Source organism: Myxine glutinosa, chromosome 4 (genome assembly GCF_964187855.1).
Source record: "Myxine glutinosa chromosome 4, kmMyxGlut1.1, whole genome shotgun sequence".
Lineage (NCBI taxonomy): Eukaryota > Metazoa > Chordata > Myxini > Myxiniformes > Myxinidae > Myxine > Myxine glutinosa.
This window is the reverse complement of record NC_136264.1, coordinates 1,641,840-1,669,565: the sequence shown is the minus strand read 5'-3', so window position 1 is coordinate 1,669,565 and position 27,726 is coordinate 1,641,840. Positions and strand designations below refer to the sequence as shown.

The window sequence follows — 27,726 nt, the reverse complement described above, 5'->3', positions numbered from 1 at the left end:
AATGGGGGTAGTGGGGTTTTTGTGTTGGTTTGATAATGGGGTAGTGGGATTTTTGTGTTGGTTTGATAATGGCGGTAGTGGGATTTTTGTGTTGGTTTGATAATGGGGATAGTGGGATTTTTGTGTTGGTTTCATAATGGGGGTAGTGGGGTTTTTGTGATGGTTTGATAATGGGGGTAGTAGGGTTTTTGTGTTGGTTTGATAATGGGGATAGTGGGATTTTTGTGTTGGTTTGATAATGGGGATAGTGGGATTTTTGTGTTGGTTTGATAATGGGGATAGTGGGATTTTTGTGATGGTTTGATAATGGGGGTAGTGGGATTTTTGTGTTGGTTTGATAATGGTGGTAGCGGGATTTTTGTGTTGGTTTGATAATGGGGATAGTGGGATTTTTGTGTTGGTTTGATAATGGTGGTAGCGGGATTTTTGTGTTGGTTTGATAATGGGGATAGTGGGATTTTTGTGATGGTTTGATAATGGGGGTAGTGGGATTTTTGTGTTGGTTTGATAATGGTGGTAGCGGGATTTTTGTGTTGGTTTGATAATGGGGATAGTGGGATTTTTGTGTTGGTTTGATAATGGTGGTAGTGGGATTTTTGTGTTGGTTTGATAATGGTGGTAGCGGGATTTTTGTGTTGGTTTGATAATGGGGATAGTGGGATTTTTGTGTTGGTTTGATAATGGGGATAGTGGGATTTTTGTGTTGGTTTGATAATGGGGATAGTGGGATTTTTGTGATGGTTTGATAATGGGGGTAGTGGGATTTTTGTGTTGGTTTGATAATGGTGGTAGCGGGATTTTTGTGTTGGTTTGATCATGGGGATAGTGGGATTTTTGTGTTGGTTTGATAATGGTGGTAGTGCGATTTTTGTGTTGGTTTGATCATGGTGGTAGTGCGATTTTTGTGTTGGTTTGATAATGGGGGTAGTGGGATTTTTGTGTTGGTTTGATAATAGGGGTAGTGGGATTTTTGTGTTGGTTTGATAATGGGGGTAGTGGGATTTTTGTGTTGGTTTGATAATGGGGGTAGTGGGATTTTTGTGTTGGTTTGATAATGGTGGTAGTGGGATTTTTGTGTTGGTTTGATCATGGGGGTAGTGGGATTTTTGTGTTGGTTTGATAATGGTGGTAGTGGGATTTTTGTGTTGGTTTGATAATGGTGGTAGTGGGATTTTTGTGTTGGTTTGATAATGGTGGTAGTGGGATTTTTGTGTTGGTTTGATAATGGGGGTAGTGGGATTTTTGTGTTGGTTTGATAATGGTGGTAGTGGGATTTTTGTGTTGGTTTGATCATGGGGGTAGTGGGATTTTTGTGTTGGTTTGATAATGGTGGTAGTGCGATTTTTGTGTTGGTTTGATAATGGGGGTAGTGGGATTTTTGTGTTGGTTTGATAATGGTGGTAGTGCGATTTTTGTGTTGGTTTGATAATGGGGGTAGTGGGATTTTTGTGTTGGTTTGATCATGGTGGTAGTGCGATTTTTGTGTTGGTTTGATAATGGGGGTAGTGGGATTTTTGTGTTGGTTTGATAATGGGGGTAGTGGGATTTTTGTGTTGGTTTGATATTGGTGGTAGTGGGATTTTTGTGTTGGTTTGATAATGGTGGTGGTGGGATTTTTGTGTTGGTTTGATATTGTTGGTAGTGGGATTTTTGTGTTGGTTTGATAATGGGGGTAGTGGGATTTTTGTGTTGGTTTGATAATGGGGGTAGTGGGATTTTTGTGTTGGTTTCATAATGGGGGTAGTGGGGTTTTTGTGTTGGTTTGATAAAATGGGGGTAGTGGGGTTTTTGTGTTGGTTTCATAATGGGGGTAGTGGGGTTTTTGTGTTGGTTTGATAATGGGGTAGTGGGATTTTTGTGTTGGTTTGATAATGGCGGTAGTGGGATTTTTGTGTTGGTTTGATAATGGGGATAGTGGGATTTTTGTGTTGGTTTCATAATGGGGGTAGTGGGGTTTTTGTGATGGTTTGATAATGGGGGTAGTAGGGTTTTTGTGTTGGTTTGATAATGGGGATAGTGGGATTTTTGTGTTGGTTTGATAATGGGGATAGTGGGATTTTTGTGTTGGTTTGATAATGGGGATAGTGGGATTTTTGTGATGGTTTGATAATGGGGGTAGTGGGATTTTTGTGTTGGTTTGATAATGGTGGTAGCGGGATTTTTGTGTTGGTTTGATAATGGGGATAGTGGGATTTTTGTGTTGGTTTGATAATGGTGGTAGCGGGATTTTTGTGTTGGTTTGATAATGGGGATAGTGGGATTTTTGTGATGGTTTGATAATGGGGGTAGTGGGATTTTTGTGTTGGTTTGATAATGGTGGTAGCGGGATTTTTGTGTTGGTTTGATAATGGGGATAGTGGGATTTTTGTGTTGGTTTGATAATGGTGGTAGTGGGATTTTTGTGTTGGTTTGATAATGGTGGTAGCGGGATTTTTGTGTTGGTTTGATAATGGGGATAGTGGGATTTTTGTGTTGGTTTGATAATGGTGGTAGCGGGATTTTGTGTTGGTTTGATAATGGTGGTAGCGGGATTTTTGTGTTGGTTTGATAATGGGGATAGTGGGATTTTTGTGTTGGTTTGATAATGGTGGTAGCGGGATTTTTGTGTTGGTTTGATAATGGGGATAGTGGGATTTTTGTGTTGGTTTGATAATGGGGATAGTGGGATTTTTGTGTTGGTTTGATAATGGGGATAGTGGGATTTTTGTGTTGGTTTGATAATGGTGGTAGTGGGATTTTTGTGTTGGTTTGATAATGGGGATAGTGGGATTTTTGTGTTGGTTTGATAATGGTGGTAGTGGGATTTTTGTGTTGGTTTGATAATGGTGGTAGCGGGATTTTTGTGTTGGTTTGATAATGGTGGTAGTGGGATTTTTGTGTTGGTTTGATAATGGTGGTAGCGGGATTTTTGTGTTGGTTTGATAATGGTGGTAGCGGGATTTTTGTGTTGGTTTGATAATGGTGGTCGTGAGATTTTTGTGTTGGTTTGATATTGGTGGTAGTGGGATTTTTGTGTTGTGTTGGTTTGGTATTTTTGTGTTGGGATTGGGATTGTTGGGATTTGGGATTTGGGATTGTTGGGATTTGGGATTTGTTGGGATGGGATGTTGGGATGTTGTTGGGATTTGGGATTTTTGTGTTGGTTTGATAATGGAGGTAGTGGGATTTTTGTGTTGGTTTGATAATGGTAGTAGTGGGATTTTTGTGTTGGTTTGATAATGGGGGTTTTTTTTTTTTTGTTTGTTTTTTGTATACTGAATCGAGGCTCATGAAAGAGCTAACATTTACTTCACAAACAAATCAACCAGACAAACAAAACACACAAAAAGCGGGAGCGGAAAACAAGATGGGGAGAGAAGGTGAAGCACACAAACACAACATTTGAGAGCAGGGAGATGTGTGGAAGGGAGAGGGCTTGGGGGGAGTGGAGGGAGAAGTATAAAACACAAGGACACCAATGACTTCCAGGACAGAAGTTGGTATTTCAAAAAAGTGGAATTGGGGTGAAATTAGCGGGGGTAGAAAAGATCAAGGTTTTGGATGGGGGAAGATAAGAGATGGTGGTGAACAGCTGTTTTAAAGACCTGGAGGGTGGAGTGGGATTGAAGAGAGTGAGGGAGTTTGTTCCAGAGGCGGGAGAAAAGAGGAATGAAGGAGTGAAGGTGAGCAGAGAGTCTTGATTTTGGCAGTTTGACCATAAGAGGGTTGCAGGCAGCATCCCACTACTTTCCCACTTCTAATCCCACTACTTTCGGGTAGTGGGATTTTTGTGTTGGTTTGATAATGGGGGAAGTGGGATTTTTGTGTTGGTTTGATAATGGGGGTCGTGGGATTTTTGTGTTGGTTTGATAATGGGGGTAGTGGGATTTTTGTGTTGGTTTGATAATGGGGGTCGTGGGATTTTTGTGTTGGTTTGATAATGGGGGTCGTGGGATTTTTGTGTTGGTTTGATAATGGGGGTCGTGGGATTTTTGTGTTGGTTTGATAATGGCGGTAGTGGGATTTTTGTGTTGGTTTGATAATGGCGGTAGTGGGATTTTTGTGTTGGTTTGATAATGGGGGTCGTGGGATTTTTGTGTTGGTTTGATAATGGGGGTAGTGGGATTTTTGTGTTGGTTTGATAATGGTGGTAGTGCGATTTTTGTGTTGGTTTGATATTGGTGGTAGTGGGATTTTTGTGTTGGTTTGATCATGGTGGTAGTGCGATTTTTGTGTTGGTTTGATAATGGGGGTAGTGGGATTTTTGTGTTGGTTTGATGTTGGTGGTAGTGGGATTTTTGTGTTGGTTTGATAATGGGGGTAGTGGGATTTTTGTGTTGGTTTGATAATGGCGGTAGTGGGATTTTTGTGTTGGTTTGATAATGGGGGTAGTGGGGTTTTTGTGATGGTTTGATAATGGGGGTAGTGGGGTTTTTGTGTTGGTTTGATCATGGTGGTAGTGGGATTTTTGTGTTGCTTTGATAATGGGGATAGTGGGATTTTTGTGTTGGTTTGATAATGGGGATAGTGGGATTTTTGTGTTGGTTTGATAATGGGGATAGTGGGATTTTTGTGATGGTTTGATAATGGGGGTAGTGGGATTTTTGTGATGGTTTGATAATGGGGGTAGCGGGATTTTTGTGTTGGTTTGATAATGGTGGTAGTGGGATTTTTGTGTTGGTTTGATAATGGTGGTAGTGGGATTGTTGTGTTGGTTTGATATTGGTGGTAGTGGGATTTATGTGTTGGTTTGATAATGGGGGTAGTGGGATTTTTGTGTTGGTTTGATAATGGGGATAGTGGGATTTTTGTGTTGGTTTCATAATGGGGGTAGTGGGGTTTTTGTGATGGTTTGATAATGGGGGTAGTGGGGTTTTTGTGTTGGTTTGATAATGGGGGTAGTGGGATTTTTGTGTTGGTTTGATAATGGGGGTAGTGGGATTTTTGTGTTGGTTTGATAATGGCGGTAGTGGGATTTTTGTGTTGGTTTGATAATGGGGATAGTGGGATTTTTGTGTTGGTTTCATAATGGGGGTAGAGGGGTTTTTGTGATGGTTTGATAATGGGGGTAGTGGGGTTTTTGTGTTGGTTTGATAATGGGGATAGTGGGATTTTTGTGTTGGTTTGATAATGGGGATAGTGGGATTTTTGTGTTGGTTTGATAATGGGGGTAGTGGGATTTTTGTGATGGTTTGATAATGGGGGTAGTGGGATTTTTGTGTTGGTTTGATAATGGTGGTAGCGGGATTTTTCTGTTGGTTTGATATTGGTGGTAGTGGGATTTTTGTGTTGGTTTGATAATGGGGATAGTGGGATTTTTGTGTTGGTTTCATAATGGGGGTAGTGGGGTTTTTGTGATGGTTTGATAATGGGGGTAGTGGGGTTTTTGTGTTGGTTTGATCATGGTGGTAGCGGGATTTTTGTGTTGGTTTGATAATGGGGATAGTGGGATTTTTGTGTTGGTTTGATAATGGGGATAGTGGGATTTTTGTGATGGTTTGATAATGGGGGTCGTGGGATTTTTGTGATGGTTTGATAATGGGGGTAGCGGGATTTTTGTGTTGGTTTGATAATGGGGGTAGTGGGGTTTTTGTGTTGGTTTGATAATGGGGGTAGTGGGATTTTTGTGTTGGTTTCATAATGGTGGTAGTGGGATTTTTGTGTTGGTTTGATAATGGTGGTAGTGGGATTTTTGTGTTGGTTTGATAATGGGGGTAGTGGGATTTTTGTGTTGGTTTGATAATGGTGGTAGTGGGATTTTTGTGTTGGTTTGATAATGGTGGTTGTGGGATTTTTGTGTTGGTTTGATAATGGGGGTAGTGGGATTTTTGTGTTGGTTTCATTATGGTGGTAGTGGGATTTTTGTGTTGGTTTGATAATGGTGGTAGTGGGATTTTTGTGTTGGTTTCATAATGGTGGTAGTGGGATTTTTGTGTTGGTTTCATAATGGTGGTAGTGGGATTTTTGTGTTGGTTTCATAATGGTGGTAGTGGGATTTTTGTGTTGGTTTCATAATGGTGGTAGTGGGATTTTTGTGTTGGTTTGATAATGGTGGTAGTGGGATTTTTGTGTTGGTTTCATAATGGTGGTAGTGGGATTTTTGTGTTGGTTTGATAATGGGGGTAGTGGGATTTTTGTGTTGGTTTGATAATGGTGGTAGTGGGATTTTTGTGTTGGTTTGATAATGGTGGTAGTGAGATTTTTGTGTTGGTTTCATAATGGTGGTAGTGGGATTTTTGTGTTGGTTTGATAATGGTGGTTGTGGGATTTTTGTGTTGGTTTGATAATGGGGGTAGTGGGATTTTTGTGTTGGTTTCATAATGGTGGTAGTGGGATTTTTGTGTTGGTTTGATAATGGTGGTAGTGGGATTTTTGTGTTGATTTGTTAATGGTGGTAGTGGGATTTTTGTGTTGGTTTCATAATGGTGGTAGTGGGATTTTTGTGTTGGTTTCATAATGGGGGAAGTGGGATTTTTGTGTTGGTTTCATAATGGTGGTAGTGGGATTTTTGTGTTGGTTTCATAATGGGGGAAGTGGGATTTTTGTGTTGGTTTGATAATGATGGTAGTGGGATTTTTGTGTTGGTTTGATAATGGTGGTAGTGGGATTTTTGTGTTGGTTTGATAATGGTGGTAGCGGGATTTTTGTGTTGGTTTGATAATGGTGGTAGTGGGATTTTTGTGTTGGTTTGATAATGGTGGTAGTGGGATTTTTGTGTTGGTTTGATAATGGTGGTAGCGGGATTTTTGTGTTGGTTTGATAATGGTGGTCGTGGGATTTTTGTGTTGGTTTGATATTGGTGGTAGTGGGATTTTTGTGTTGTGTTGGTTTGGGATTTTTATGTTGGGATTGGGATTGTTGGGATTTGGGATTTGGGATTGTTGGGATTTGGGATTTGTTGGGATGGGATGTTGGGATGTTGTTGGGATTTGGGATTTTTGTGTTGGTTTGATAATGGAGGTAGTGGGATTTTTGTGTTGGTTTGATAATGGTGGTAGTGGGATTTTTGTGTTGGTTTGATAATGGGGGTTTTTTTTTTTTTTTTTTTTTTTGTATACTGAATCGAGGCTCATGAAAGAGCTAACATTTACTTCACAAACAAATCAACCAGACAAACAAAACACACAAAAAGCGGGAGCGGAAAACAAGATGGGGAGAGAAGGTGAAGCACACAAACACAACATTTGAGAGCAGGGAGATGTGTGGAAGGGAGAGGGCTTGGGGGGAGGAGGCATGGGAAGGGGGGGGGGGGGTGGAGGGAGAAGTATAAAACACAAGGACACCAATGACTTCCAGGACAGAAGTTGGTATTTCAAAAAAGTGGAATTGGGGTGAAATTAGCGGGGGTAGAAAAGATCAAGGTTTTGGATGGGGGAAGATAAAAGATGGTGGTGAACAGCTGTTTTAAAGACCTGGAGGGTGGAGTGGGATTGAAGAGAGTGAGGGAGTTTGTTCCAGAGGCAGGAGAAAAGAGGAATGAAGGAGTGAAGGTGAGCAGAGAGTCTTGATTTTGGCAGTTTGACCATAAGAGGGTTGCAAGCAGCATCCCACTACTTTCCCACTTCTAATCCCACTTTCCCACTACTCCCACTTTCCCACACTTTCCCACTACTTTCCCACATCCCACTACTAATCCCACTACTTTCGGGTAGTGGGATTTTTGTGTTGGTTTGATAATGGTGGTAGTGGGATTTTTGTGTTGGTTTGATAATGGCGGTAGTGGGATTTTTGTGTTGGTTTGATAATGGCGGTAGTGGGATTTTTGTGTTGGTTTGATAATGGCGGTAGTGGGATTTTTGTGTTGGTTTGATAATGGCGGTAGTGGGATTTTTGTGTTGGCTTGATAATGGGGGTAGTGGGATTTTTGTGTTGGTTTGATAATGGGGGTCGTGGGATTTTTGTGTTGGTTTGATAATGGGGGTTGTGGGATTTTTGTGTTGGTTTGATAATGGGGGTAGTGGGATTTTTGTGTTGGTTTGATAATGGGGGTAGTGGGATTTTTGTGTTGGTTTGATAATGGGGGTAGTGGGATTTTTGTGTTGGTTTGATAATGGCGGTAGTGGGATTTTTGTGTTGGTTTGATAATGGGGGTAGTGGGATTTTTGTGTTGGTTTGATAATGGGGGTCGTGGGATTTTTGTGTTGGTTTGATAATGGGGGTAGTGGGATTTTTGTGTTGGTTTGATAATGGGGATAGTGGGATTTTTGTGTTGGTTTGATAATGGGGTTCGTGGGATTTTTGTGTTGGTTTGATAATGGGGGTAGTGGGATTTTTGTGTTGGTTTGATAATGGGGGTAGTGGGATTTTTGTGTTGGTTTGATAATGGGGATAGTGGGATTTTTGTGTTGGTTTGATAATGGGGGTCGTGGGATTTTTGTGTTGGTTTGATAATGGGGGTCGTGGGATTTTTGTGTTGGTTTGATAATGGGGTTCGTGGGATTTTTGTGTTGGTTTGATAATGGGGATAGTGGGATTTTTGTGTTGGTTTGATAATGGGGATAGTGGGATTTTTGTGTTGGTTTGATAATGGGGGTCGTGGGATTTTTGTGTTGGTTTGATAATGGGGGTCGTGGGATTTTTGTGTTGGTTTGATAATGGGTGTAGTGGGATTTTTGTGTTGGTTTGATAATGGGGGTAGTGGGATTTTTGTGTTGGTTTGATAATGGGGGTAGTGGGATTTTTGTGTTGGTTTGATAATGGGGGTAGTGGGATTTTTGTGTTGGTTTGATAATGGGGATAGTGGGATTTTTGTGTTGGTTTGATAATGGGGGTAGTGGGATTTTTGTGTTGGTTTGATAATGTGAGTAGTGGGATTTTTGTGTTGGTTTGATAATGGGGGTAGTGGGATTTTTGTGTTGGTTTGATAATGGGGATAGTGGGATTTTTGTGTTGGTTTGATAATGGGGGTAGTGGGATTTTTGTGTTGGTTTGATAATGGGGGTAGTGGGATTTTTGTGTTGGTTTGATTATGTGAGTAGTGGGATTTTACAATTTAAGGTAAGTAATACCAATGTTGGTGCAATGTGTATCACATGTAAAATAGTTGTTTTTTTGTTATTTTTCCCCTGCAATATTTGTAAATTGACGAATTCAGCCTATGGCTACGAAGGTCTTTTTGAAATACTGTAAACCGATTATATATTGATCGATTGTTTGATTTATTGTATTCATGTAAAATTCCCAGTCTGATTTCTTTGCTCCAGCCAACCAATCCCCAGTGCCAGATAATCTGCAGCCCAAGCAAAATCTCTGCCTGATATTATACAGTCACTGTTTCGAAATCTTTCATTTCTATGGCAGAAACTGCAACGTATCACATATCCACAACATCATCTCCCAGTTAAATTGTTTTACAAAATGGGAGCTACTCAAGATCTACAAGGCCTTTGTTCTTAACTCAACGGAGTGCTGCTCTCGGCCATGGGTTGGCATCGCAGCCTCGCATCTGTCCCTCCTGGGTTCGGTGGTGTATGAAGCTCTCACAATTTTTGGAATTTCCTGTGATAAGGCTGAAGGATAGGGTCTGTTGCTCTCACATCACAGGCAGGTCAATCGAAGCTTTCTCTATTCTCTACCATTTCTCCATCTGCTGTTCATCATTTGACCCTCCCTACATACTCCATGAACCGTCAACCTTCCAGCCTCGTCCTCCGCACACCTCTCCCTCTATCCTCCTCCTCTTTCTCCTCTCCAAATTCTTCCCTTGTTTGTTGCATCCACATGTTGTTCCACTGTCAATGCATTACTTTCTACCTTCTGTTTGAATAGAAAAGGGAAAAAGGATTGTTGCTGTATTTAACAAAAAACATCAAGAACATCTCAACTTACTTTTATATGTAACGGTCAGCATATTATTAATTTCCCATTAAAATGTCAGCATTTCTTTAAGCAGACAGGTTCACATGTTTCGCTCACAAATCACAAAAAGTTGACGAAAAATTGGAACCTGCGGATAGAGTTCCAAATTCCTCCACTTTCCCGCTCCGCATCACCAAGAAGTTCCTCATGCATTTTGTGTGGTTTCTTTTGCACCTGTCATTGTAATCGCAACAAAATACATTAATCAACCACTCATCATCATCATCATATCATCCTTTTTACAGAGTGTCGGTGCTGCTGAAGCTTTCTCCGAGTGAAAGCTATGGTATTATAAGGGATATGCCAGGTGGGTTTCCCTCATCTTCCCAGAAATCGATCAGGGCAGGAAATTGTAATTTGTTCAGGGTGCCGGCGATAACTCACCTACTCTATGAAGACACCGTGGGATCTTTAAAATCTACAAACTAATGCAAGCAGGTGAGAGAGTCAATTTAATATCAATCCGATGGACGGATCACACATTGATGGATCACCCTGCATGAGAAACACCAGGATAACAGTTTATAGCTGGGCCAAGATTCAATCCCAGGCTAGGTGGCTCAATTGGCTATACGTCTAGGTCTAGGTCTCGGCCAGCCTGCCAGCCGCTCTAAACTGCATCGATTAAAATAACTTTAGTCAAAAGTAACTTTACACCTGCTTATCATTGTTTACATTTAACATCTTTTGGATTCTATCGACAAATAATGTGTTTGCCAGACAAAACATATTGCATTTGGCAACACTTTATATTTTTAATCTTAAATTTAAGTTACAGGAAAAGAGTGACACACACACAATGTTGTTCAAGATGATCTCCTGAATGAACTTGAGGAAAAGGACGAGAAAGGTTCCATCAGAGAGAGCTTGTTTATCCGGTCCATGAAATGTTGAAGGTTATGGATAATTGAAAAGCAGAGAGATGCAATTGTTGTTGGAGATTTGTTGCGCAAGAAAAGAGAGAGGAATCGGCAATTTGCTCGAAATACTCCTTCCCACCAAGCAGCGCTATATGACACACATTTACATCCAGAGAGAACCGGGATCCTTCCCCCACCCCAAACCCTCGGAACTAATGATTTTTTTTTTTTCAACCACCGAAAACCTCCCCATGCACACCCCGAGCACAACCACCAGTTTTCAACTCATTCTGTCCGGCGGTTCAGCAGTGCAAATCAGTCAAAAAACAAGAAAACACGAAACACACAAACAAAAAAAAGTCATCTCGAATAATATAAAATAAATAACCACCTTTAGAGGCCATTTTTCCCCGCAAAGCGGGGGTTGGCCTTTTTCGGGAACCGTGGTTGTTGTTGTTTTTTGGTCCCCTTTTTGAAGCAATGTTTTACGGCCAGATGCCCTTCCTGCCGCCAACCCTTTTTGTCACCTTTTACGACAAGCAGGGAATTACCAGTGAACTGGTACTCAATTTGCCGACCTCGGAAGGATGACAGGCTGAGTCAACCCCCCTGGCGTTAATTCAGCGATCGACCGGGATTCGAACCCAGGATCCTAGGATCCTAAGCTGGCACCCTAGCCGCTAGCCCAACACCAGGGATCAGTTCTCGAATGATAGTACGATTACTTAATCATGAACACGTGCCTCATGCTCTTGACTGCATCACAGTTTTACAGCAAGACAAAGGTTAGTGATTGTGAATAACAATCCTCATTGCCAAGATCAATGAAATATATTGTTGCGGTTTTGTAATAAAGGTTAATTTCCCCCCTTAGTTGGTTACACTACAACATGTAGCCTCGCTTAAGTTCAGTTATTTCTTAGTAAATGTAAGCGTAGTCCTTTCCTGTGTTAGTTTTGCGTTGAGTAGGCCAGTGAAAATTAGGTGTCCTTATGGCGCTTTGGTTTGGTATTGGCGCCGAAATACCACGCGGCATAGCAGGCCTGAACAAGTCGACCGAGGCCGAAGGAAGGTGGGGCAGGAGAAGCAGGAACCATCGGTAAGCATGAGCCGCCAATCAGGGCTCGAGGGGAGTGGCTTACCACTGCGGCAAGATGCGGGGTTTGGAACATTCGAGTCGGGCTGGGGCGGGGCCATATAACCCTGCCCCGAGTCTCCCAGATGAGTTGAGGTCCGAAGCAGATGCATAGAGATGAGCCCAGGATTGCCTCGTATCAGCATTGCCTCATATTGAGTCGTATTGCCCATGAACTGAATCACCTCATTGTATACGAACTTTGCCCTGCTCCCCGCACTCTGTGCAGTATTAATCGCGCGCTGTGAAGACGACCCGCGCGATATTTCCTCCTGCCTGCCTTTGCCTGTTACGCGCCGCAAGGATTATCCTCCTGCCTGCCTTCGCCGGGATACGTGCTGTGACCGCCAGAGGGCCACGCCGGGTGAGCTGTTCCCGGAGCGACCGAAGCAGGCGCGTTTGGTGCGCGAACATCCTTCCTCCATCTCCCCGTGTGTGTAAGTGGGCTCATTGTCTGGGTATAAGTAATAATGACTAAGTTATGCCCTGTGTCCCTTTCCTTCTAAAAATCCTTGTAAATAGTGTAAATAAATCTGTTCTTTCTTCCGATTCAACCGTCCTGTTTTTTCCATCATTGGCCTAGCACGGTACGAATCGAGTCGCTCTAATCGGGTTCTAATAGAAAAGTAACAGCACGAGTCACGTGGTACGTATTCGGCTCGGGCGTACTCAATTACGCGTGGTTCGTGCAAGACTCGATCCCCGCTTCCGCTGCGGCGTGGGTACCAAAGGTACGTGTGAATTTGTCCCGAAACCCTTTTCCACGTTTGCCCGGGAGTGGCGACTCGGTCTCGCGGTTTCGAAGACCCAGAGAACAAAAGGGGCTTAATCTCCCCTTTGTAACGGGAATGAGCTTCGAAGATCCGCAACAATATGTTTCCTCATTGCCAAGTTTCAATGATCTATACCAGGTAATAATCATTAATTTAAAACTTATCTTTGACATTCAGAAAAGGACAGTAAGGAGCAAGACTGAACAAGAGATACAACCCAATATTATCATGGCACAACCATTATTACTTGGAACACATTTTAAATATTATTTTTGAGAAAAATGTTCTCACAATGTAAAAGCATTGTGATGAAAAAGAAATATCTGTGTTGACAAGTTGTTGTGCAAACAATGATAAATATCAACAAGGCAACAAGTGAGTGTTACATATGGATTAATTTTATGACTTTAACTGTTGCATCGGATCACTGAACAACTCAAAACATGTAACATGTAGAGGCTTTGATATGTCACACATTGTTAAACAGAATGAAATGAGAAAAGCTCTCTGTAGAGCGCTTACCTCCACCAGGTTGAACAATTTACGTTTTGTATCCCACTAATAGGCCAGATCATGGAATCGGACCTGAACCAAAATCGAATCGCGTCTTCTTGTCACCTAACCAACTCGTCCACCAAATTCTCACAAGTCGTCCACAACTTTTTGAAATATGTTATATGTCGTTTTCAGCTTTTTGTTGAATCATTCAATGGTGAAGAATCACTTCAAAAAATCGCGTATCTGGACTCGAATATTTACCAAAATCTAATCAATTCGTCCTTGTCACACACAACACGTCCACAAAGTCTCGTCCAAATCTGTCCACACCTTCTTGAGATATCCTGTTCACAAACAAACAGAGTGCTGAAAACACAACCTCCATCCCACCTTTGGTGATGGGCATAATTATATATATATATACATATATATATATATATATATATATATACATATACATATATATATATATATATATATATATATATATATATATATATATATATATATATTGTTACGTTTGTGGGGTAGATGATGACATACCATAGGGGAGATAGGAATGTATAGTAATAGCATGGACCGTGTATGAGTAGGAGACATGTCAATGTATTTAATTGTGTTTGCCTCCTGTGGTTTTTCCCTCTGTGTTTACAATTGCAACAAGGCCGACCATAAAACCATCCATAAAAACTCACGCTCGTTATAACAACAACCGCCCATTAACCAACCATAACCACCACCACCGCCGACAGTGCCGGACATTGCTGATCGGCAGGTAGCCATGCCTTAATGACGCTCACACCAAGCAAAGCCAGCAGGCCACACCCCGAAGTTTGGCATTGGTCATGGAGATGGGGTAATTCAAAAGAGCTCGGGCGATTGGACGGCGTGACTTCAGAGCGAGAAGGTTCGAAAAAGAGGAAGAATAATAGCTCAGTTTCTCTCACTCTGGCTTTCGTCTTGGGCGGTTGCTTTGTTTCCTGTGCGCCTGTGAAGAAAACTTTTTAGAGCTTTGTGGAGCCTTTGCCATGTTGAAGGAGGGGGTGTTGTTGGACTGTGGGCTCATCAAGGAGCTGGGGTCCGCGTGGCACATAACAGTGGGAAACGAAAGGCGGCCCCGTCTTGGCTGCTTGCTTCGCGCCTGGGAGTTTGAGGCGTGGTTTTGGTGCCATTGTTGGAGCGTTTCCTGCGCAGGCGTTTGCACGGACTGCTGCGACCATCAAGCTCCCAGGAGCATTTTGGACCAGAGCTGAGTACCGGCCGACTCAACAAAACCTTTTATTTTTATTTCATCATTCCCCTGTTGTGTGTTTGCATCTTAGTGGAGACGTCTGACATTAGGATTTTCTTTTTACCTCAACCTATATTTTGTCGTGCTTGACTTTCATTGAATTCATATTTGTTGAGTCGTGTTTCTTTGTTGTGGGTTTCGGGAATAAACCCGTGTGTTCGTATAGCGAAGCACTTTGGTTCACCCAACCCACGCATGATGGACCAACCACCAGTTTTGGCTACGCACCTCGGAAATTAAGGACTGTTTCGGTTATTCGTCACCAGGCGGTGTTAACCACAGTTTCGGTTATTCGTCACCCGGCGCTGTTAACCACAGGGGCTGACACGACTACATACATACATACATACATACATACATATATATATATACATATATATATATATTCTAAATATATATTTATATATATATATATTTATATATATATATATATATATATATATATATATATATATATATAATTATATTCATATATATATATATATAAATATATATATATATATTGTTGCGGATCTCGAAGTACAGCACTCCCGTTAGCAAGGGGGGGTTAATCCCCTTGACTTGTTAAGCTGGCCATCTCCGGTCCTGCAACTATCCCGCCCCTTTGCGGGGTGAGAGTGGCCAGGGTGATTGGTCAACGGTTTCCCAAATACCTTCACCAATCTCTCCGCAAAGCAGGGAGATGAGTCCCTGATCGAACCGCGGATGTGATGGTAATTGCCGAGCGGTTTAGCAATCCGAGCCGTTAACAAAAGGACTAAACCCGATTACAAGCGGTTGGCCAAATCGTGCCACAGGTACTCAATTGGGGACAGGACGCAATCGATCGGATGAGAGGAACCAAAGAATAAGAAGGGTGAAGGAAGAACAAATATGATTTATTAACTACACTACAAGAGGAAACGAAAGAAGGGAATATACAAGAAGAAGGAAATAAAAGGACATAGGGCAAGCTTATCTACACAGTCTTAATTTATCACGACCCCATGACAAACAGACAGACTCACACGGAATGGTAGCTGGTAGGGGAGGAAGGTCCAGGCAGATGGTTCCAGGCGATGGGATCCGTCCAGGCTCCGGGTCCGCGGGCGAAGAACAGCAGGCAGCTTCGCGTATCGTTGGCGTGCGGCCGGACCTTACATATGCGAGGGGCTGGAATGCTGCGTACGTATAGCGTGCCGAACGCTCTAAAAACCAACGGTAGTTCGTATCAAACGATCGTCCCAAGCGATCCTCCGCGCAATGTTCTTATCATCCGCGTCAAGAAGATGATAATGAAGAGCCTCCACCCCACCCCCAAAAGTGTCTGAAGCCATTGAACACCTCGAGGCTAGCCTCCGTTGGCTGGAGACCCAGGAGGTGGACCACATAAAAATCCTCCAACTCAGAAGCATTCTAGATTTCGCTCGCAGCCAGCGACTTGCTACGTTCAAGCAAGGAACACTCGATCACTATTTTAAGAAATAAACTGTAAATGATGATTGCTAATATTCATGAATGTTTTTACTTGTTGTTTTAGGATGTTTTAGGATGTTTGGTCAACATTGGGTCAGTTTGAACGCCGATTTTCTTGAACCCCGATTTAGCGCGACCCCGCTTTTTTCGCGATTACATTTTATGGACCTCAACGATCGCGTTATAACGGGGCCACACTGTGTGTGTGTGTGTATGTGTATGTGTATGTGTATGTGTATATGTGTGTGTTCATAACAATATATATATATATATATATATATATATCTATATATATATATATATATATATATATATTGTTATGAATTTGAGAATGGTGTTTTTTTGTGTTGTAAAGTATCACCCTCCTTCCTCCAGTTGTTGTGTATAAAGGTCAAAGGGCGTCCCTTAGTTAGGTCATATACAATCACGTAGCCAAATCATAGATCTCCCTGTTCAGTAGTTATCTCCTTATTGTGTGTATTAGATTAAGGCTGTGTCTTCCATTAATTGACACTCCATTGCACTGAATTCAAATAGAGTAGATTCCTTTCACATTCCCCTTTCCTCAATTGCCAACTGCATTGAGCGGTTCGCTGAATTCTGCTGCAGCTGTGGGTTGTTGTTTTCGCTGCAAGACTCCATTAGCCACGAGGTCATCTCGGAGCCGAAGGTGGGAGGAGTCGGCCAAGCGCCGGGAACAAGGCGTGGCCTTGCCAGCGCCTCCTCTAAGGGCGGGATCGGTGAGCCCTCGTGACCAATCAGGGCCGAGGCGACCTCACCGATGGGCGTGTCCTGGAGGCCGGCGGCTTGATTGCCCGAGGGAGATATAAGTGCGGGCGGAAGCCTTTGTGAGGGAGGGGGAGATATACGGCGAAGAGAGCGAACCATTAAGTTCAAGAGAGTGAGAGAGTCCTGCGAGTTGCGAGCCAGAGAGAGAGAACCTGTCACGCCAGACCCCCCACCAGCAGCTTTGACTCCACCAGGCAGCGTTGGCTCCACCAGGCAGCTCCGACCCGTTACCCCGCGGGGACCAGGATCGGTGGCATCGGTGGCCGTCGAGGTCCAGCCCGACGTCCCGTGCGGGATCAAGCTCCAGCCAGCTCCGTGCCTTCCTCCCCTTCTCTGCCGTCCCAAACCATTCCTGCCATTCCTGTCATCATCCCCCGTGTAAGTGTGCTTGTAGTCTGTCTTTTGTCTTGTCATGGGGTATAAGTTAAGCCTGTTTAGTTAAGCTAGATTTTCACTGTGTCCTTCTGGTCCGTCCCTCTTTCTGCATTATTTTATTATCCTTCCTTCTTCCTTGGTTTCTTTTGGTTGTAAATAGTAGTAATAAATTATATTCGTATTTCCTACCCTTTTGTCTTCTTCTTCTTCTTCTTCACATCTGTTCGTCTTTGAGGTTTCCACATTGAATACCTGTGGCACGATTTGGCCAACGTTCAGGAATCGGATCTAGTCATTGTTAATAGTTCGTGCCGCGGTTGCTTAAGACCGCTCGGCAATTAACATCTGTCCGCGGTACGAACGGGGCTGTGCCACCGGCCTTTCCGGAGGTCGCTGTACAGCCACAGGGACCACATCGGTCAGTCATAAGCTAGGGGATTAATCCCCCCTTGTAAGTGGGGAAGGCCGACGTTGGATTCCGTAACATTTGGTGTCGGGAGCGAGATTCGGACCTGAAGCGCTTAGCGCGCTCAAATTATGAGTGGGCCGAAATTTTGTTTTATAAAATCCTAAATATAAAAATCGTGCCATGGATGGTCAAGGCGACGGAATGCCGGTGGGGGAATTAGAGGGTGTAGAGTCGACCCAGGATCTCGGGGAAATGGAGGAGAACAATGAGGCGGTGGTTGAGGAGGTATCAGGCGCACAAAATGGCGCCCTCGCGCACGTGGTTGGAGGGTCCTAAAATGGCGGCGCCGCGGAGGGCGAGCCCGCGGTGGCGGCTGGGGACGCTGGGCAAACCGGGTTTGACCTCAGATTATTCTTGACCCAACTGAATGCAAAAATGGATAGGATGGGGAGCCAAATGGGGGCAATGAGGACCGAAGCGAGGGGTACCAGTGAACAGTTGGGAAATACATTTGAGGGTTTAGACAAGAAATTAGAGGGGAAATTAGAGGGGTTAGACAATAATTTTAAGGGGTTAGACAATAATTTTAAGGGGTTGGACAATAAATTTGAAGGGTTAGACAACGGGATAAAAGAGGTGAAGAATGGGTTAACGGGGTTGGAAAATAGAATGGCTGCCCAGGAGAACCAGATGGAAGGGATGAAGAATGGGTTAGGGGGGTTAGAAAACACAATGAACGACAAATTGCGGGAAATAGGGGAGCAATCCGCCCGGGAAATTAAACAAATGGGAGAGCAGATAGAGGAGGTGAAAATCGGGTTAGACACTAAATTGGATGCTCAGAGGAATGAATTGGGACAGATGAAGGCGGCATCTACTAAAGAAATGGAGGAGATGGGGGAGGAAATAAGACGAGGTGTAAGCGAGGTCTCGGGGGTACGCGAGGAGGTAAAGCGAGGTGAGAAGCGTATGGAGAAAGAGGTGAGAAATAGTACGGCTAGGTTACAGGGGGGCATAGAATATCTAACAAGGGGAGTAGAACAGCTGACAGTGGGACAAAGGGAGTTGAAGGAGCAGGTAGAAAAGAACACTGCGGTACTAGGAGGGTTAAAGGTGACACAAAAAGAACTCAAAAATGACTTAATAGCAACGAAGAGGGAATGTCAGATGGTACGTGAGGGACTGACAACGAGGTTGGACGAGGTGACGGAGGCAATGGAGACAAAGGACCGGGAGGTGAGGACGCACATAGAAACGGTCAAGGTGGCATTAGAGGACGAAATTGAGGAGACGCACCGGGAAATAAAAGAGGTGAAGCAAAAGTTAGAGGAAGTGGAAGAGGGGGTGAGTGAAATTAAGAAGAGACGGAGGGAAACTAAGAGGGAGATAAAGGAGGAGGTGATGGAATATGTACAAGGTCGGTGCTCAAATCGTGATGGTGTGCTCGCTAACCAAATAAAGAGTTTGCAGGTGGCGAAGGAGGTGCGGAGACGAGGTGCCAAGGTGAGTGGCGATATACTCGGAAATGTATATGGTGTGAGGGAAGCTTCAGTCGGCTTGGGGGTTGGTTTGGACCCGGGTGTTCGTGAGAGGCCGCTGGTGAAGTGTGCGACAGGTACGGAGTGCGAAAGAGGAGGTGTGCGAGAATGTCCGACTATGGGGTGTGTGAGGAAAACGTGCGCGCCGAGGAGTGAGTGTGCTGTCGAGGGTGAGTTGGTCGTAGCGCGGGTGCGAGGGGGCACATGGAAGCGCGTAGTGGGGAGTGTTACAGGGGATGTAACGAGAGAGTGCACACCTGTGGTGAGTGTTACAGAGGATGTAACGGGAGAATGCACACCTGTGGTGAGTGTTACAGAGGGTGTAACACGAGAGTGTGCGCAAGATGATGCGCAAGAAAGGTGTGTAACGGACGGGTGCATGAGGAAAGAGTGCGCTGTCAAGAGTGAGGGTGAATGCACGACCGAGTGTGGGGGTGAGAGTAGTGAGTGACATGGAGCGTGAGTTGGTTGTGGCAGGTGAGAGAGGATGCACACCTGGAATGGTCGAGCGCGTGTTGGAATGCACACTTGAGTTAGTCGTCAAGCACGTGATTGGGTGTGCAAGTGAGTGCACACCCGTGGTTGTCACAGAGGAGGTGACCGAGGAGGGGGCGCGAAGAGGTGTGTTGGTGAGGTGTGCGAACGACGAGTGTGTGCCAAGGTGTGCGGTGGTCAGGTGTGTGACCAAGTCTGTGAGCGGAATGAGTGTACCTGGGTGTGTAAGAGAAGGTGCAATGATGAGGAGTATGGGAACGGCTGGATGTATGAGCAAGGAACGGAACGCGGGGTGTGAGCATGCAAGTGGAGCATCGACGCTAACTGGGTTAGCGGTTAGATCAACGTTTAGCCGAAGCGGGCCCTCGGTTCGTGCCGGGGTTCGCGTGCAGCGGGGGTTCGCGTGCAGCGGGGACTCGCGAGGATCGTGACCGCGGCGGTTTCGAAAGAATCGCCGTGCGGGATCCACGCCGGGCCTCGCTCTGAACGGCCGCGGCCGTGCTCCACTAAGCGGAACGGGCGGCCCGGTAGGAAGGGTTGTCACGGCAACCCTTTGTGGTTGAGGCGTTCTGGCAGGGCGAGATCGGGCCATTGGACGGCTCCGTGCCGAGATGGTGCGTGGGATCTCGGCCCGGGTAAGCCCCCTCCCTGCACCGAATGCCGGACGAATTCAACCTGCAGGCGACCAAACCACCCGCATTCATTGCTTGGCTTTGCGAAGCCGAGCTTTGGAAATGAATTGGCGCACCGAGAGGCTCAAGTGAGTAGACGTGTGATGATGATAGTGTTTTGGACCCGAAATTGAAAAGCAAAATTTGATGATTGGCAGATTGATGATTGGTAGAATGATTGGCAGATTGGCAAATTTTTGATTGGCTGGAATGTGGTGAGCAAAATTGATAGTGAGAGATACCCGATGTGGAGGGATGGCAACTCTGCCATCCCTCACAATGGGGGCAAAGGAGCAATAGAGTTATGGGGTTTATGGCAGTGAAAACTAGCCCGGGAGGGTTAGGATATCGTGTGTAGGGACCTAGAGATTGACCATAGGTAACGGTAAGGTTAGGTAGTGACAATGATACCTGTAGTGGGGACGCAGGTAGATTAGTTTGGATAATAATGACAAGGGAGCGCAATAGTGTAAGGGGCGACGGGGAAGCGCGAGTTTTAGCAGGGCACCAGGTAGGTCAGATGATGCCGTGTGTGTAAAAAGGTATTCAGAAGTGTATTGTGAGAAGGTGATTGTAAATTGTATTGAGTGAGGAACAAGTGAGATTGCACAGGTGTACAACTGAACAGGTGTATGGAACAGTGTATGAGTGAGTAACTGGTGATGTGTGTTGTGTTGACCAAATGGTCCAGGGAGGAAGGAGGGTGCAGGTGGCACCAGGTGAGATTGCACAGGTGTGCAACTGCAGGTGTATGGAGAATGGTTGTATGGAATATATGGAGTATGGAATGGATGGTTGTGGAGTGAGTATGGTGGAAACTGTGGAGTGGAGTGGATGGTGCGAAGGTGTGGATGGGGGAAAGGAGGATGGACCCCCATCACGAATACCCGGGGAGGGTAGTGTAAGTGTTAGGTAGAGGGTACAGGTAAATTGTGGTTGGATATTGGCATCTGTGGTGCGTGGTGGAAGAATGATGGTTGAATGGGTGCATTAGTGTCGTGGAAATGGCTGGGCATGTGGCCTGTTAGTATGTGTAGTTGGTTGAGCACTCCACCACTGTGAGGATGTCGGCCAGGTGAGGCCGCAGGTGGGCTCGGAGCCGGTAGAGTTGTGGATGGGGCCCGAGGATCCGGAGGACGGACCCGGGTAGCCCAGTGCCAGAGAGGGCACCGAGTGGGGAGAGCGCCAGAGGGCCTTCCCCAGTTAGATAGGTTAGGGTGAGGAGCTAGGTAAGCTCGGGTGGCAACTACAGTGGTGGAGGTGTGCAGGTGGGTAGACCTGCTGGGAGAGCTACACGACTCAGCCCGGAAATTGTGCAAGGGCACCGGGAGATGAATCGGGGGAGTGAGACCCCAAATTGAGAAGCACCACAGTTTGGTCAATGGGAATTGGTTTTTAGAACCCATAGTGTAAGTTGGCCAATGGATTGGCAGGGAAGACCCCGGGTAGTGTAAAGTGTGTTAATGTCAGTTAGAGGATAGTTAGGATGGAAATCTCCTCGCACCATCTACATCCACTCACCTGAGGTGACGCTACTCCACACCATGCCAGGTTGTTTTTATTATTTTGTGCAAATGTTTGGAATGTGAGACGCATCATGACGTGGGTGTGACATTGTGCTTTGTGTTCCATCTCTTCCTCCTTATGAGGATTGATGATGAATTGGGTGATGGCAAATTTTGGATTAGTGGGAGTGAAGACGAATTTGGTATAGGGGAAATATGGGGGAGACGTGACAGTAGTGACGAATTTGTAAATGTGTAGATTTTTGTGCATATGGGGTAAGGGCAAGGGTAGAGTAGGTAACAGGGGGGGGTGACGTACGGTAGGGACGAGCTTTTCTCCGCTCAGTCTCCAGACGCACCTCACCTTGCATTGCCTTTATTGATGTGTACCCTTGTGACCTTACCCCTCGCTCACCTGTCTTCTTCCCCCCCCTTGTCTCCCACCCAAGGACTGTGCGCCACTGGGCGCCGAGGGGAGTGTGCGGGAGTCCGCCATTGTGCGCCCGAACTCTCGCAACCACAGCTGTCTGCATCGATGCACCACCTCATGGACCACATGTCTGTGGCTGAGCACCACTTGGGTTGGGGCATGGCCCCTCTGCTGGAACCGGCCATGAAGGCCCGAGATCTTGCTGGCGGACCTTGGTCACAGGGCACCGATGCCACACAGGTAAACCACAATAGTCTGCCCTGTGGGCCATCTCTCTATATATAAAGGAGGAGTGTCTGTGTGTGTGTGTGTGTGTGTGTGTGTGTGTGTGTGTGTGTGTGTGTGTGTGTGTGTGTGTGTGTGTGTGTGTCTGTGTGTCTGTCTGGATGTCCGCTTATAACTCAAGAACTACACATCGGAGAAAAGTTTTAGACACATTCGGAATCAGCATAAAATCCTGGTGGCTATAGGCTACGTTTTATTTTAATATCAATGGTTAAAAAAACCGCGCCAGCTGCAATTCCATGGTGTAGTTTGTGGCGGCGCTATTGCCCCTTTCCGATCCCGCGGTTGCGCGTACGTACAGTATACTGTACGTACATATTTATATATTTTCAATGTGCTTTTTATTGTATTTTAAATTGTTTTTTAGCTTCTTTTATTGTTAATTTATGTACTATTGTATTTATTTTAAATATATTTTTAAGGAAAACAAATGTTTTCACGTCCGTAGGAGTGACGTAAAGTCGCACATAATGACAAAATGCGCGCCATTTTTTCGCGCCAAGAACGAATAAACGGTAGTTGAGATTTTATTCGAATTCGAATTTATTTTTTTATTTTTTTTATTTTTTTTATTTTTTTTGTATACAAGGTCGAGGCTCGTGAAAGAGCGAACATTAATCACACAGAAAGACAAACCGACACATAAAACATATAACATAGGGAGCGGTAGACAAGATGGGGAGAGAGGGGGAAGGACACAAACACAACATTTGAGAGCAGGGACCGAGAGACATGGAGACATCGAGAGATCTGAGAGAGGGCGAGGGCTTTGGGGGGGGGGGGCGTGGGAAGGGGGCGGTGGGAGAGGTATAAAACATATGGACACTGCCAGGACTTCCAGGAAAGAAGTTGGAATTTCAAACAAGGTGGATCTGGGGTGAATTAGCGGGGGTAGAAAAGATCAAGGTTTTGGATGGGGGAAGATAAGAGATGGTGGTGAACAGCTGTTTTAAAGACCTGGAGGGAGGAGTGGGATTGAAGGGAGTGAGGGAGTTTGTTCCAGAGGCGGGAGAAAAGAGGAATGAAAGAGTGAAGGTGAGCGGAGAGCCGAGATTTCGGCAGTTTAACCATCAGAGGGTTGCTGGCAGATCTTGTGCGACCTGCAGGAATATTTGGGGGACAGAGCACAGAGAGAGCTGGGGGTGCAAGGCCGGAGAGGAGTCGGTAGAAGACAGAAAGACCACCTACCTGCCTGCGGTGAGTGAGTGAAAGGCCCTCAGAGATAGCTTCATCGCGGGAGATTCCAATAATTCTGAAAGCTTTGGTTTCAACAGCGTGAAGCCGAGCTAGGTGTGAGGCAGGAGCACCGGCCCATAGGGGAGAACAGTATTCCATTGAGCTGCGGATGAAAGCCTTGTATGTGGTGAGGAGCTCAGGTGTGCCAAGGAAGGACTTCGCACGACGGAGGATGCCCAGTCGGCGACTGGCTTTGGAGGCCAGCTTGGAAATGTGGTTTTCCCAAGAAAGATCATGGCAGATAGTGAGACCCAAAATCTTGAGCGACAGAACTTCTTGGAGAGGATTGTTGAGAAAGTAGATGGGAGGGTTGTCCAGTCGATCTTTTCGGAGAGACATAGTAAGAGTGTGAGATTTGTCAGGATTGAAAGACATGTTCCACTTGTTTGACCAGTCTGTGATTTTGTCCAGGTCTTCAGAGAGTGAGGAGGCAGCAGACTGCCGATCTGAGGGAAGAGGAATGGAGCGGCAGAGAGTGGAGTCATCAGCAAAGAGATAGAGAGGATTTTCGAGAGAGTCAGAGAGATCATTGATGAAGACCAGAAAAAGCACGGGGCCCAGAACACTGCCTTGGGGAACTCCAGCCTGAACAGGAAGAGGAGATGAGAGAAACCCATTCAGGGCCACACGTTGACGACGACTAGAGAGGAAGTCCGCCAGCCATGCGTGGAGATTTCCATGGATACCAAAGGAGGAGAGTTTGGTGAGCAGAGCGGGGTGCCAGACCGTGTCGAAGGCACGTGATATGTCGAGGGAGACAGCTCTAATTTCCTGTTTGGCATTGAGGACCTCCATCCATTGTTGAGACAGCAGAAGCAGCATGTCCAGAGTAGAGTGACCTGGTCTGAAACCAAATTGATGATCAGAGATCAAGCCATTGGAGAAGAGGAAAGATTTCATATCAGAAGCAATGATGGATTCCATGACTTTGCTGATAATTGGGAGAAGGCTAATTGGTCTGTAGTTGCTAGGATCTGTTTTTGCACCTTTTTTGTGCAAAGCGGTGATGTTGGCTGATTTCCAAGCAGATGGCAGTTGACCTTGAGCAAAAGAGAGGGTGAAGAGAACAGAGAGAGGGTGAGATAGAGCAGCAGAGCAGGATTTTAGGACCCGTGGGCTGATGCCGTCGGGTCCAGTTGCAGAATCAGAGTCGAGGGTTGACAGAAACTTTTCCACCTTGTCAGGAGGAAAGGACATGGAGTCCAGGAGCAGCAGGGTACGACTGGGTATGGTGGGTACAGAGAGGGATGGGTTTGGGACACAAGATTTCGAGGCAAACACAGAGTTGAGGCATTCAGCTTTTTCACGTGCGGAGTCAGCTGTGTAGCCGTTTGAGGTAAGGGAGGGGATGGAGGGGGAACAGACACCAGAAACGGATTTGACCAGACGCCACCAGGATTTGGAAGAGGGAGACAGATAAGAGAGTTCGGTCTTGAGAACGGAGAGATATTGTTTCCTGGCTCTCCTGAGGGTGGACACACACTTGTTTCAGGCTTTGTGAAAGGAAATGAGATTTCCTTCCGTTGGATTTGCTTTCCAGGAGACGAAGGCAAGTTGTTTCTGGGCAACAGCCTCACCACAAGATTCCGTGTACCATGGACGGGAGGAAGGGTATGACAACTGAAGACGAGATGGGATAAATCTGTGCATGAGAGAGAGCAATTTACTTTGGAAGAATTCCCAGGATGAGTTGATGTCAGAGGTGGTAGAGATGGGAGACCAGTCCAGATGATTGATGGCTGCTTGAAGACCGTGCCAGTTGGCCTGAGTGAAATGCCAGACTCGTCGACGCTGAGCAGGCTCCCTGAGGATGGTCAGAGAGATGTCCACTTTAACAAGGACATGATCAGATGATCCGATCGGAGCAGAAGAAGAGCAGCAGACATTTTCAGGGAAGTTAGTCATAACCAAGTCCAGAAGAGAAGATTGCTCCGTTGACTGAGATCCGGGTCGGGAAATTGACAGATTGTGTCAGTCCCAGTGAGTCGCAGAAGTCCTTTGCTGAGGAGCCATGGCTGGTGAGAGAGGTACCCACACCCAGCCAACTGGCATGATGACAGTTGAAATCACCACATATGAGGAAGAGAGAGTTGGGATGAGTAGATAGAAGTTGGTCCATATCATCAGACAGCGAGATGTAGATGGAGTCATCACTGTTTGGTGGACGGTACAACACACATATGAACAAGAGGTGGGAGCGAAGGGGAAGCCGTAGCCAGAGGTATTCCTGGGGGTGAGGTGGAGAGAGTGCAGTGCAGGGCGAGTGAGGAAGAGAGTTTTTGATAAAGATAGCAACCCCGCCTCCAGGACGAGGCTCAGGTCTATCATACCGGAGGAGGGAGTAGCCCGGGAGAGATACTATGGAATCAGAGACATCATAAAGGAGGAAAGTTTCTGTTCAGCAGATCACGTCTGGTTTGACAGAAGCAACCTGTATGGAGAGATCAGTTAAGTTTGAACGAAGGCCCCGGATGTTTGAGGTCCATACCGTTAATGAAGAGGAAGGGGGAGCATCAGATACAGAACAGGGGGGAGGAGGGGTAGGGTAAGATGTGGAAGAGGTGGAAGAGGTAGGGAGAGCTGTTGAAGGTGTGTCAGAGATTTCAGAATAGCTCGGAGAAAGGGAAGGATGGGGCGGACAAAAGGTTTGATGGTGATTGGGTGAGCCACAATGAGGTGTTATTTGAGGAGGGGGAAGAGCGAGGCAGAAGGTTGGGGGAGATGGAGATGAGAGTTTGAAGGGGGAAGAAGCGGGGAGGACGCTTTGAGGAGGGGGAGTGAGCGGGGGGAAATTGAGAAGCAATGAGGGTGGGGAGATTTGAAGGGGAGGGGTGAGGGGGGAGTTTGGGAGGGAAGGGACAAGGGGAGGGATTTGAAAGGGATGGGATATGGGGGACATTTGGAGGGGAGGGGTGAGGCAGGAGTCTAGGAGGGGAGGGGCGAGGGGCGTCTTGGCGGGGAGGGGTGAGGGGGTAGTTTAGGAGGGAGGGGGCAAGGGGGGAGATTTGAAAGGGATGGGTGATGGGGAAGATTTGGAGGGGAGGGGTGATGGGGAAGATTTGGAGGGGAGGGGTTATGGGGACGATTTGGAGGGGAGGGGTGAGATTGGATTTTAGAAAGTGTACGATTTATGGGAAACGAACATTTATTGCAAAATGAGTTTCTTGTGACCTTCGAGTTAAAAATACGTTTAAGGACGCTGGATGGAGGATGGAGTGCAGGAGAGTTTAGGGAATGTAGAAAAAAGGCACTATAGGAGACGGATATTTTTTTTGGGATGAATTGATTTGGTGAGCAAGTCGAAAGCAGCCTTTTAAAGAAGAAGAAGAAAAAGGTGTTATAAAATATGACGGAATACATAACTTGAGGGGAAAGTGTAAACATTGAAGGTTAATGAGTGAAAACTATCTGGGGAAATGGGGGAGAAACACGTGGTCGAAGAACGAAACAACGAATAAGAATGAATAAACGAATGAGAACAGAGAAGGAAATGTTTTTTTTTTTTTGTTTGTTTTTTTTTTTTTGAGTTGAGATTTACACAAGGAAGTAGGCTATGGGTGAAAAGCCTGGGAATACAGAGAACGAAAGTTATTGGATCACAAACGACGGACCACTGAGAGAAAAACAAAGCCTCAAGGTTGTACAGTGCACACTGTACAAGGCCTTGCTCGCGACACGGCAAACAGACGATCAATTTTTGAAAGAATATCACCGAGAAACAACCAAAGTTGCACACAATAACTTCACACACCGAAAGATAAATACAGTTTCGACAAAATACAATTGTGAACAGACTTAACTTCGAAAAACGTGGAGACCGTGTGGAGCGTCGAAAATCCCTGCCGCCGTCTCCAAGATCTCGCGAGATTCTCCAACGACACTCCTCTCCAATCCCTCATACTCCCCTCCAATCACGCCTCACTCACCTCTCCAATCGCTCCTCACTCTCCTCTCCAATCGGCCCTCACTCTCCAACCCCTCGCTCCTCTCCAACCCCTCACACTCCTCTCCAATACCTCCTCACACTCCTCCCCAATCCCTCACACTCCTCTCCAATTCCTCATACTCCCCTCCAATCGCACCCCACTCCTCTCCAAACGCTCCTCACTCTCCTCTCCAATCGCTCCTCACTCTCCTCTCCAAT

The 27,726-nt window shown here is 45.6% G+C and overlaps 1 protein-coding gene across 3 annotated transcripts in view; it reads right to left on the bottom strand.

The window, feature by feature from the left end:
* UGGT1 (UDP-glucose glycoprotein glucosyltransferase 1) overlaps positions 1-27,726 on the bottom strand; it is a 214,204-nt gene that overhangs the window by 50,902 nt on the left and 135,576 nt on the right. For all 3 annotated transcript variants that reach the window (XR_013623012.1, XM_078775372.1, XM_078775373.1), the window contains exon 32: positions 9,926-10,011. Coding sequence is in view for 2 of the 3 variants with exons in the window: in XM_078775372.1 (XP_078631498.1) it covers positions 9,926-10,011 (86 nt within the window). In the remaining variant the exon portion in view is untranslated. The remainder of the gene's footprint in view (positions 1-9,925; positions 10,012-27,726) is intronic.